This window comes from Chlamydotis macqueenii, chromosome 3 (assembly GCF_036417535.1).
Source record: "Chlamydotis macqueenii isolate bChlMac1 chromosome 3, bChlMac1.mat, whole genome shotgun sequence".
In the NCBI taxonomy this organism is placed as follows: Eukaryota; Metazoa; Chordata; class Aves; order Otidiformes; family Otididae; genus Chlamydotis; species Chlamydotis macqueenii.
Window position 1 is genome coordinate 95,176,627 of NC_141558.1, and position 12,196 is coordinate 95,188,822.

Below are 12,196 nucleotides of genomic sequence, written 5' to 3' on the forward strand. Positions count from 1 at the left end.
CTCAGAGAGTGGTGGTCAATGGTTCAATGTCCACGTGGAGACCAGTCACGAGTGGCGTCCCTCAGGGGTCCGTGCTGGGCCCGGCCCTGTTCAACATCTTTGTCGGCGACATGGACAGTGGGATAGAGTGCACCCTCAGCAAGTTCGCCGACGACACCAAGCTGTGTGGTGCCGTTGACACGCTGGAAGGGAGGGATGCCATCCAGAGGGACCTTGACAGGCTGGAGAGGTGGGCCCGTGACAACCTCATGAAGTTCAACCAGGCCAAGTGCAAGGTCCTGCACCTGGGTCATGGCAATCCCAGGCACAAATACAGGCTGGGCGGAGAATGGATCGAGAGCAGCCCTGAGGAGAAGGGCTTGGGAGTGCTGGTGGACGAGAAGCTCAACATGAGCCGGCAATGCGCCCTTGCGGCCCAGAAGGCCAACCGCATCCTGGGCTGCATCAAGAGGAGCGTGGCCAGCAGGTCGAGGGAGGTGATTCTCCCCCTCCACTCTGCCCTGGTGAGACCCCACCTGGAGTACTGTGTCCAGTTCTGGAGCCCCTCATTCAACATGTAGAAGAGAGGGTGGTCACTTACTATTTTATTTCATCCCAGCTCAGTGTGCAGCCATTGTACTGAATATTGATTAAAAAAACTTCTTCTAAAGACCTAATGATTAATTGTCATAAAATTGATGATGTTATCTACTGTAATGCTAATCTCACAAATATTAATTCTATTTTCACAATACTCTACATGACATATCAATACATTTATAGAATGTAAAGCATGGATCCATCAAAATCAAAGTATACACAAATCAGATATTTCAGCTCCTGTATTTTGCCTAAATACTGTTTAGCATATTATTTCCAACCATGGCAACAAATTAGTTTTTTGGTTCTAAAGACAAATTTAACCATATCATGTTCCATTTCTCTGTGCTTAAATTTCATTTTAAAAAACAAAACAAACAAACAAAAAATACCTAAAAGAAAAAACCCAACCCTTCCAGGACTTAGCAGGGAATCTTTACTGAATGGCACCAACATGTTGCCATCAGGTTATAGATGACAAGGAGATGATACCTATAGAATTGACTGGCAAAAAGCAGAGAAACAGACAATCTCCTTATTTTCTCATCCAAACTAAAAGCTCCACAGCACACCTTGAGTTCCCCATCCTAATCTCTCTGCCAATATTTCTCAGCTGTCCTCATGGCAGCTCATTACATCAAAGTGCCAGTTTTAGTGACTTCCATATCGATCATTTTAAGTCAGTAGCTTTTTGTCAGGCTATTCTTAGTTTCTTTCCTAGGACCACATGGAATCTGATTTAATTCTTGTTTTAATCCTTGTGTCTAAGTCCACTTTGGAGCTGTGCAAAGCTGCAGTCTTAGGGGAAGAAAGGTTAGGTCATCTTCACCATCTCCCCCTCAAATGCACAGCTTTTCCATTCCACTTCAATGGCAGAATTGAATTGGCTCCCATTCCCCCTGCGTTCAAACCCATTGCAACAGTGCCCAAGTGTTCCAAAACATAATCTTGCACATCAGTTTTCTGCTTTGAAGACCAGTGTCTAGCTTCAGATGGGTTTGGAGAACATCCAAAAGTATCGAACAGAAGTCTATTTCCAGCTCTGAATCTCCATCTCTCCAAGAACAGCACAAGTGCAATCAGTCAACGAGCAGATCTGAGAAACTCTAGCACAATCATTTAGCAGGAAGCCTTCATCCTACATTTGTCATAAGTGCTCAAACTTCTTTACGGAGAAAGAAAATGTGAAATAAGATCTTTTGTCTTTTGTTTTTTTTCCTCCCACCTCCCCACTCCAAGTGAGACCATCCCTCAGGAGCTGACAGTAACATTGACAGAGTTTCACAACTTCATTACCAACCAGGAGGACAGGATAGAGCTTCCAAGCACAGAAAATCTCCATGGCATAGAGTAGCAGAAAAAAACACTGCTGCTGTGCAATTGCCAGGAAAAAAAATGCAGAAAACTGCATATAGAAGAGTTCACTAGATAATATGGCAAGTAAGATCAGTGTGCAGGAAACTAACAAAGGATTTAACTCTACCTCTCATTTTGCATAAAAGTAAACAAGTTTCAAGCATATTGAGACAAATGGGAGTCAATTTTTTTTTCTATGTAATGAAGTCTAGGAAGACAAAGAGCAAAAAAGACTTCAAGTTTACTCAGTTTTTCAGTCAGAAAGTAAAAGAACAAATACAGTGTGATTTCCTGAATAAGCACTTAAAATAATCTCAGTACAAATGCTAGAGCACTACACTATCCTGACATATTCTAGTACATAGTGTCATTCAAAATACAGAAATTGTAACTAGACATACATTCACTTTCTTTCTACAGATGACACAAATAAATCCACAAATAAATTCCAGTAGCACAATTTTTTTTTTGTAGTAAGCAATCAAAAAGCTAACAGTTGATGTGAAAGGACACAGAAGCAACTGAAAGAAGTTTATCTGGCTCCATACAGGATAAGCGAATTTGGTGCATCTATCCTGCAAGAGTCATTTAAACACTAGCGAGCAATTCATGTAGCATGAAGGCTAGCCATTAGCAGAGGAATTGAACTTTCCATCTCCTTTGCTGATAAAAATCACAAAAAATAACAAACCCCATAGCAGTCTCATACTCTTCTCTCTACATACCTGAACAAAAAAAAAAGCCCATGCACACACATTCTGTTGGCAGAACAAAGCACAGATGAGCAAGCAGGAGCTTCAGAAACTCTCACCAGAATAGGCACCTGTTACTCTACACCCTCCCTATGAAATGAGATTTTGCCGCGCATGGATGGTACAATAAAATTGAGATGGCTTGGCACTCACTCATCTTCTGATAGACCAGATTGAAAAGAATGCTTTACGACTGCTGACAGAAATAATTAAAGCTACTGTGAAAGACAGTTTACCAAGAGTTCCCAATCACTCCAATAAAAAGCTGCAGTTAACAACAATCCTCTGCATGGGATATAGCATCTCTCATCCACACAAAGGCACATACTATACTGGCAGGTGAAAGCAAGTCATGTACCACATGTATTTAGATGTGTCATATATATTTATATCTACAGATAGATAGATTTAGATATACAGATATTTCATCTATACACCAGGGTATGGCATGTAACAGAATTCAGAGTCTTCAACTTTCAATGGCCTCATTTATGATAATTATCACAGAGGACTATAAAAGACATCACAAGCAAAAAAAGTAGTATGTTATTGATATCATGAGACTGCTGGATAGATTTCAGAAAACTCAAGCAAAGCAAGTGTAACTCAAGGAATCACAAGCTCTTACTGGTTGCAAAAGAAAATCAGGTTTTTGTTCAAGCCAATATAAAAGATAAGTGACTTTGTGCTTCTTCGCTTACGGTAAGATGTCCTTTAAATGCCAAGCTAATTTAATTTCTTGTACCTAATCACTGTACCCAAAACGGTTTTTGATCTCTTTGAAGTAATAAATACATTAGAATAGAATGAAAGTTCAGTCTAGCCACTTATATAAATACAGATAGCAGCAATGTTTTCAATCCTCAAATTCTCCCTTTAGAAAAAAAAAAAAAATAAAAATCACTTATATTGAAGTATATGAAAAAAATACCTTTGAAATATATTTCAAATAAGCATTAGTAGCAATAGCATTTATGAAGGTTAGCTTACACTTAATTTTAATTTGCATACCTTCTTGGCAAATTTTTATTTTAATAGCTATATTTTTATGTAGTTTCTTTGCTTGAGGATGATTTCAAAACACTTTCAGACAAAAGTCTAAATCATCTGCTGAGGCAACTGAGGCTAAGAAAATACCTGTTGTTTTTCCACATCAACTGTGTCTGCATACCTTTTCTTTTGGCAGCTCTCGAATTGTCACACAATCGAAAAGTGTCTTGGTGGAGAATTTTGTAGAATCTAGAAAATTCACTGTATGTCATCAATATAGACTTAAAGCAGGTAAGCTTGCTCAAGACTACGCATGCTGGCCCTGATTTTGGCCAAGAAACTGGTAATAACCAGCATCATCACCTACTTAGCCTGCTATATCTCATGCCTGAAATCCACATGCTGCATCTAAAGGTAACAGTCATTGTAAGATCTTTTATGAATCATCAGCAAGACATGACATATTGAAAAGAAGAATTAAATCAATCTCTGGATATACCAGCAGAACAGTAGGACATAGGGAAATCATTTTCCTCATCATAAAAGGTGAGACTGGTAATAGCATACTATGTACAGGTCTATTGTAAAAACATGTTTAAAACGTGAAACTGAAAGAAGCCACAAAATTATAAATCTCTTCCTCACATCTGAAACCTGGCAGCTTCCTTCCCATGTACCTGTGGCACCTCTTCTGAGCAAAAGACAGCAGTGCAGAAGGTACAGAAGCACAAGAGCAGTTGATGGTAAAGTAAATAGCCAATTTTGCCTTCCTTTCTTCTAACAGGGATGTAAAGTTAGGTCCCTTTCTCCTAGCCAATATCCATCACATCTAGAAGAGGATAACTATCTACTCCTGTTTCTAATATTGTTTACATTGTCCAGAAATCTCAGAAGTCACTGAATACAAGAGTATTGTACTGGCCAGTCGTCTTCTCCTAAGAAAATCAGGGAAAATTTCCAGGAACTGATTCGATTATGGCATCTCAGCACTTTCACAAGGAAAAAGTACTAAATGTTAGTAAAGGAAGATCAGATCTGATTTTAAAAAAAACCAAACCCCGAACAAAAAAAAATAAAACCAACCACAAATAATCAGAGTAAAAAGGATCAGAAGCAAAAGCTAAACACAGGTAGAACATCTTGTGGTGACCATTCGTAAATTATTCTGGAAAGCTGTGGATTCGCTTTCTCAGGGCCATCCAGTCTGATAAGCTTTAGTGAAAAACAAGGCACTGGGCTCCGAAGAGGGTTCACTGGAAAAATTTAACCACCAGGCTAAGAACAGATGACCTGAAAGCTACTTCTGGTCTTAAATGCTTTATAAAAATCTAAGTATTTCTATTGTCATATTTCACCTGCTTTTCTAATAATAAAAAGTTACACTCAAAAAACAAGTCAAAATAATTACAGAATGATACCTAGGCTGTAGGCCTGTCTAGGAAAGAGCAGCTATAATTCTGCTTGCCTAAGAGACCAGACTCCAGGCATACATGTAACAATAGCCTTCATTTATATGATTATGTACTACTCTCTTTATACAGGATTCCTCCTTTTTTCACTTCTCTTTTTCTGATTATTTTCTGTGGATAAACTAACAATGTATGTAGAACATGCATATAGCACTCAAATCTTCAGCAAAACCAAAAATTTACCTTTTTAAAATGAAAAGTGTAAATAATGCTGCCTGAGCAAATAAAACAGGTTGTGGTTTTATTTTTTAAACCAAAAGCATAACATCAAGCTATGAATTTCAATGTTTTAATAAACTGTCAGAGCTAAGCACAGTATTTTAAAGGGAAACAATAAAACCTCAGAGCACAAAGTAACTACCCAATGCCTAGGGCTAGAAGAAACAGAACACTACACCCATTCATTCTTACAAAATTTCACTGATTATCCACTGTTTCCTTTAAAACTACCATTTAGCTGATTCAGAAGAGAGAAGTAGGTATACTCAGATAGATGGATCACTAATCTCAAGTATGGAAATTGTAATTTTGGGATTCTTGCACTAAAAAGTTAAGTATTTACTGCAGAGGTAATCTTGCACATTTAATACATACTAATTGAGATTAAAATTAAATCCAGTTAGTGCAGATAGTTACTCTTTCTTAAGCACAAGGAAAGCTGTTTATTGTTTTGACTCAAGTCAGCATGAGATTTTGTTCATATTACTCAACCATTACTGTAGACTTACCTGCTATATAATAAGAAAATCTATTGTATAAACATAGCATTCAAGAGATTACACACCACAAAAAGCAAAGGAGCACAAGGAGGCTGCTTTTAAACACAGTAACCTTGTGATTTCTAATGTAATGAAAAGTAATTGACTGAAAAGACCCCCCTCTCTGTAGGATTCTTTTCATTAGAAAACTGTGGTCATATTGAATCCAGATTATAGCAGCAATCTCTCAATAAATTGCTATACTTTTTTCTCATAAATGAAATAAACCACTGTTGTTCTAAATAAAAAATTGATGCTGCTCCAGGAAGATAATAGTGCTTCAGATGGATGCACAAAATTACCTCTTCTCATAAAACTTAAAGTAACCACATCAGTCATTAAATGGAAAACTCACATGTTCACATGTTCTACCAGTTACTTCAAACAAATATGAAGCTGCCTATGTAAGTACTTACCCTATGATAAATACCTATAACTGTAAAGGAAAACTATTTATATTTTTCATAGAAACTACATATAGATACCAAATGTCAGTTCTATTGATTTATCAGCAATTACATATTCAGTCATTTTAGTATTATCATTATTCTTAGCTTCCAAAGACCTACTAGAAAGAAAAATAATGACACTGACAACAATATGACCTTGTTCACCTACAAGTTAGTATTTTCAAGATTATTCTCTTCTAATATCAATATATCAGTATGCCAGAGACACACAGGCAGATTCCTAATGCACAGAAGGCAGGCAAAATTTGCAGTAGAAATACATTCATTATTCAGAGAACACCAGCTATCTGGGTTGGTATAGCTGTAGCTCTGTATCTTCTGCTAGTGTTGGGATTTAATAGTTGTTGAGAGCACAGTAAACTACTCTGTAAACAGGTAACAACCTCATAATGACCACACTCAGTTCTTGCATGCATCTCGGAAGACCCATGAGTACAGAGCACTGTACATCAGTACAACTGCCATACCTTTTCTTTAGGCACGGATATGAATGCTGAGAACTCCGACCTTCATGGTCATGCACAGAAAACATCAATAATTGTTTTCAGGAAACACCAGATTACCATCAAACACGGTTCTCACAGCCTTGAGTATGTAGTTCCCATCAGTCACTGTGTCCTACAAAAGTATTTTCATTTTCTGCTCACATCTAGCACAGAAAACAGTCCAGAACTAGTGCAAATGTTCTGCCTGAGACCTCTATAAAGCTCTCTTTAGCCTGCCCTTTTCCCAGTAGAATCCCCAAGCTCACATTTTCTCATTGTTCTGCAGAGACCTCGGTTCTTTATCGCGTGTTCTCTGAATGAGGTCTCTGTATTAAGACTAAATATTCACTTAACTGAGCCCCAAGACTCTGCTAAAGAGAGCCCAACAGAAAATCTACCGATTTATGTTGTGAAAAAAAAAGTTTTAATACTTCATATTCAAAACATCTTTTTTTTTTTCATTCCCTTTCTTCTGCCCTATAGCACTACTTAAACATGGACTCCCCTACACTTTTAGTTTCCGCTCCTGCCCACATCTGGTGAGAATAAACAGCAAGAAAGCTGTTGCTGTACTTCAAACATATGACCATACACAGTTATCACTGCACATTCTTGGATTTGAGCTGTGGTTTTTGATATTATGTCTGTATGTGTCTGTTCTTTCAAATGTATGTTCTTCCTGTGGATTTGCTTCCTCTTGGTTTCAGTACTTACAAACTAAGGAAAGAGGGGTCCCCATTTAAAAGGATGGATCTGCTTACTCTGGTACCAACTCTTCTCTCAGATCTACTTTTCATTCTCTTGCTGTTGGAGTTAGTCCTTGGAACAAAATCTCACTGGCAGCACACACTTTGGATCATCCATGGGACTGATCCTGCACTTCATTTACCAAATACCATTTTCAGTCCCAGTGCCTGGCATATTATGCGAGTGACTACTCTATTTTAGTTTTAAAATTTGCTTTCTCAAGTCATTCCCAGAAATATCAGATTTGCTTCTCTCCTGCTAGTTTTCTTGAGTGACAGACATATTGTTAAGGCCTACTTCTCTTTTATCTGTATAACTCCTGGGCCTACAGCCACTATTCCTCAATTACAGTTTATAAGATTTGACCTGGAGCAAGCATTCAAATTGACCCTACAGGGTGTACAGGGAACACTCAATTACATCATAACAATTCAAATTAATGACACTACTATGATTTATTCATAAGTATCTATTTGCTAGTCAAACAATTAACATTTTTCCTATGTCCTTCGTCTTCCAGACCGCAAAAATGTGTTAGTTTCCATATTTCTTGTCCACCGAGACTCAATAACATTCTATTGCCAGCTCTAAAGGTGAGTTATAGGACATTTCAGCTCAGGTCAAACAGAACAATTTCACTGTTTCCAGAGAAAAACAGCACACATCCAAGTTATTTTAAGACTACTTGACAGTCCTACTTGATACAGTCAGAAATCCTCAGAAAGCTTAGCTGTTCTGAAGAAGTGACCAAGCTTTATATTTCACATTATGAGATCACAAATTAAAACATCCTTGTAGCTCTATGCTGACCCGCAGAACATTGAAATTGATGGGAATTTACAACTCTGGCAAGCTTCAGTGAAAGCTGCAAGTGTTTAGAATTTCTCAAAAATCAGATAATTCCTGTAGCAAAGAAGAAAAATTAAACATAAAGAATTCATGATGCTATAAGCTTGTGCCAGTCATTAAATCTGTGGTACAGTGGGGAAAACAATTGTTGTATTTTGTAAGAAAGAAAAAAAAGTGAATATTTAATAACTTACCCCTTCTGCCTTTTCTTCTGTGTTAGCCAGCATTTCCTGGAGGGCCCGTACTGACAGAGACTGCTCCAGCACAAAGGTGCAGATGGACAAATCAGGTGGAACATTCTAGGTGAAAGAAAAACAGGAGATCACATTAGTGACAGATTTGCTGAATAGCACTTTCCAATGCTTCTGCTCTCCCTCACTTTCCATGAATGTGAAAGATCTAGAGGCTACAAGAGCCAGATACTAGGCTGCAACAGTTAAGGTCCAGCCAGCAAGTGAAGGGAAGTGATTCTTCTTCTCTGCTCAGCATTTGCAAGCTGACATCCGGGGTATCGGGTCCCACTCTCAATAAAAGAAACCAATAAACTAAATGAAGTTCAGCAGAGGATCACAGTGATTGCTGGGGCTGGTGCACTCACCCTGTGTGGCTGGGGCAGCTGAGCTTGATCAGCCTGGATGGAAAAGAGAGAGGAAAAGGGGATCTTACCTTCTCTTGAAGGTAATTACGGGGGGGCGGGGGGGGAAGGAGCAGGAGCAGCAATACAAGTTGTACCAAAGAAAACTACAATCAGATACTAGGGAGAAAAATTCACCCTGGGAGTAGAAAACATTGACAAGCAAAGCGATGAAATCTCCGCTTGGACATCAGCATATGGAATATGTCTTTGACATCATTATCAGATTGTGGGGGGAACAAAACTCAGTCTTTAGGCTATTGGTAGTAGCCAGACCTCATCCTTATGATGGTCTTCAGGTCAAGATGAATTTTCTGTAGCAGAAACATAAGGTATGAGTATCAAGGTCAAGCCAGTAGCTTCTCAGCCTTGCAGGGTGGTATGCTTCACCATATTCTGTTCTAAGTGGGATAACAGTAGAGAGCCTTACCAAAATTGTCATGACTGAAAAAGAATCATTGAACTATTGAAAAGCTAATTTTCCAGACTATCATAAAAATTGGTAATAACATTGAAACAGGTTTGTAATAGCAATGTCTAAGTTACAAAGTAACAAAGTAAAATTAGACTTTATGTGGGGATCTTTTCTTCTGTTAATAGAAGAATATGCAACTCCTACACACCTTTTATTGCCTCCAGAACTTCTTTTTGTTTTCATGTTAGTTGCATATTTTAGTTCAGAAATACCGTTACTGACTATTGGAAATACTTTTTTACACAACAAATGCTTTTACTGTTAAAGCTGTAAAACTACACATTTATTCAAACTGTGTACAGTCTAAAGAGGCCTCTTTCAAGGCCTCAAACACTAAATTGTAAAAGGCAGTTGCAAAACCATTTCCTCTTTTTCAAAAGTTAGTTTACTCAGAATACCTCACACTCGTAATTGCTTATTAAATTGCTGTTCATCACTCCTAACTACAGTAATTCAAGTTTGTGTATTAACAATCTTCCATTACTTCCATTGTTTATATTTCAATAAAATGAATGTTGAACAGTACTTTAAATTAAAGTTTCAGCCAAATCAAAAAGCATCAAATAGCATCCTCTTTTGCATGGGATTTTGACTGACTTATGCGATGATACTTTGGTACGAAATACTTTGAAGCCAACTCTTTTAGAATGAGGTCTCTACTTATTTGTCAGTGTTCTCATTACCATTTTTTCTTTTGCAGTTACTCAGACTCAACAAGAATCCTTTTCATACTAGCATTAGGACACCAGACAACTAATTAGATTCTCTTCAAAACATCCTTGTAATGTAAATACTATCATAAGCCCTTATTCTACCAAGTAGGAAAGACAGCACTCAAAGACTATGGGTTTGCAAGGTGTTGTTTCTGCTCAGTAAACAGGAGTACAATTTTCCATTCTAGAAAGCCTCATAGCCATTAATTCTCTGACAGTCCAGTTCACCATCAATTCTCCCCAGTGATGACTGACTGACAAACAGGAGTCTGAACAAAACAGAAAAAGATGCTCCTTACACTGCTCAGAAATAAGCCAAGGCTACATTTCCCCTATCTGTTTGGTTATGAGCAAACATATATAAGCAAACAAAGTCTCCATAACAATGTTCCTGCTGTTATTACCGTTACTTAAAGTAAGATTTTTGCTGGCAGAATCTCTCTCACACATACAGTTTTGTGACCTATCAAAAATTTTAACTACTAAACCCCACAGGTTACACACTCAAATATGGAAAACCCTTCATTGTTTCACACAGTGATGAAGCCAGCATAACTAGGACACTCCTCCTTCATCAATTCCATTCTCCATTACATTCAAGACAGCCATAAGCATTTTCTTCCCTCCCCATTAAAACTGAGGAATGAAGTCCCAATTAACATTTTTCAGCTATTCTCGTAGCAGGTAAGGCACATTTTGAGCAGGCAGTAATAACAGAGAACTGTGTGAGATCACCTTACTTAAGTGAAAGAGGCACTTTCTTACGGTCTAGCAAAATGTTACTTTTTCTCAAGACAAAAGGAAGAGCACATCGTTCCACCTCATCTCTGTTGCATGAATGCCTAGACACTCAGTGGCCCTTGGAGAGCAATATGTTTCCCCTAAGAGCCGAAGGAAGACGCATCTACTGATGCTCATGGTGAGTGGGTGAATCTGTCTCATCCTGTCTGGCAGTGTCTCACCCAGATCTGCTCTACTAAAGATACAAAATGCATGGCTGCATACCGTGTCCAACAATCACTGCATGGGACAGATGCAGAACTGCCAACTTATTTAACTCAGATAGTTACAGCTCTGCTCACCCCTACATAGTCCATTTTAACACCAATGCTTTTAAAGCTCGACATTTAGAAGATGAGGCTTCAGGCTGGCATACAGACACAGATTGAAGGTTCCTATTCTGAATAGCCCCTCAAAAAATTAATAATTCCAGGTAATTTTTTAAACTCTCATTTATATATACTAAAAATTTATTCACAGTGCATTTTCCATCTCTTCAAAGCATAAAATAAAAATGAGGAAAGAAAAACACAGTCTTTGCCAGTCCTCTAATTATTTACCTCATCTCTCATATTACCTCACATACAGACAGAGAAAGGACTATGAAAAATAAAGGTATTCTGTGTTATATGGGAACACAACATTTCCTATCGAAAGGTATCTTCATACAAATTACACAGGAGTTTTTAGTTCCCAGACTCCAAAGTGACTGCACATTCTAGAGGTTGCAAGGAAAATCTGTAGTTATCAGTTTGCAATATCAGAAAATATTTTACAACATGTCTTACAACCACCCACGAATGAACTTTTAATAAATACCAAAATGACCTGTAACTAGCTGGTAATTTTCAACAGTTTAATGGTAATAATAAATCTTTAATTTGAGAGGAGAACACAATTTATGCCCCCCAAAAATGATCAGTGCTTAAAAGCAGGTGTCTCAACAGACATAATTAGCCTCAACTTTTCCACCAATTTTTATTATATTCACCTTTGTTGCAGTAATTTTCTAAGTGAAGGCATAAAAAAAAAGTTGGTACTCCAAAAGGTATTTTCTGTTTTGTTTTGGGACACAACATGTAATGACATCCTTGGACAGTCCAGGGAATCTATATCACTTTTCTTTAATCCAAAAGATT

The 12,196-nt window shown here is 37.8% G+C and overlaps 1 protein-coding gene across 1 annotated transcript in view; it reads right to left on the bottom strand.

Moving 5' to 3' along the window:
* The window catches only part of RYR2 (ryanodine receptor 2), a 430,134-nt gene that overhangs the window by 296,528 nt on the left and 121,410 nt on the right, over window positions 1-12,196 (bottom strand). The window contains exon 3 of the mRNA XM_086745890.1: window positions 8,650-8,754. Within this exon, the coding sequence (XP_086602016.1) occupies window positions 8,650-8,754 (105 nt within the window). The remainder of the gene's footprint in view (window positions 1-8,649; window positions 8,755-12,196) is intronic.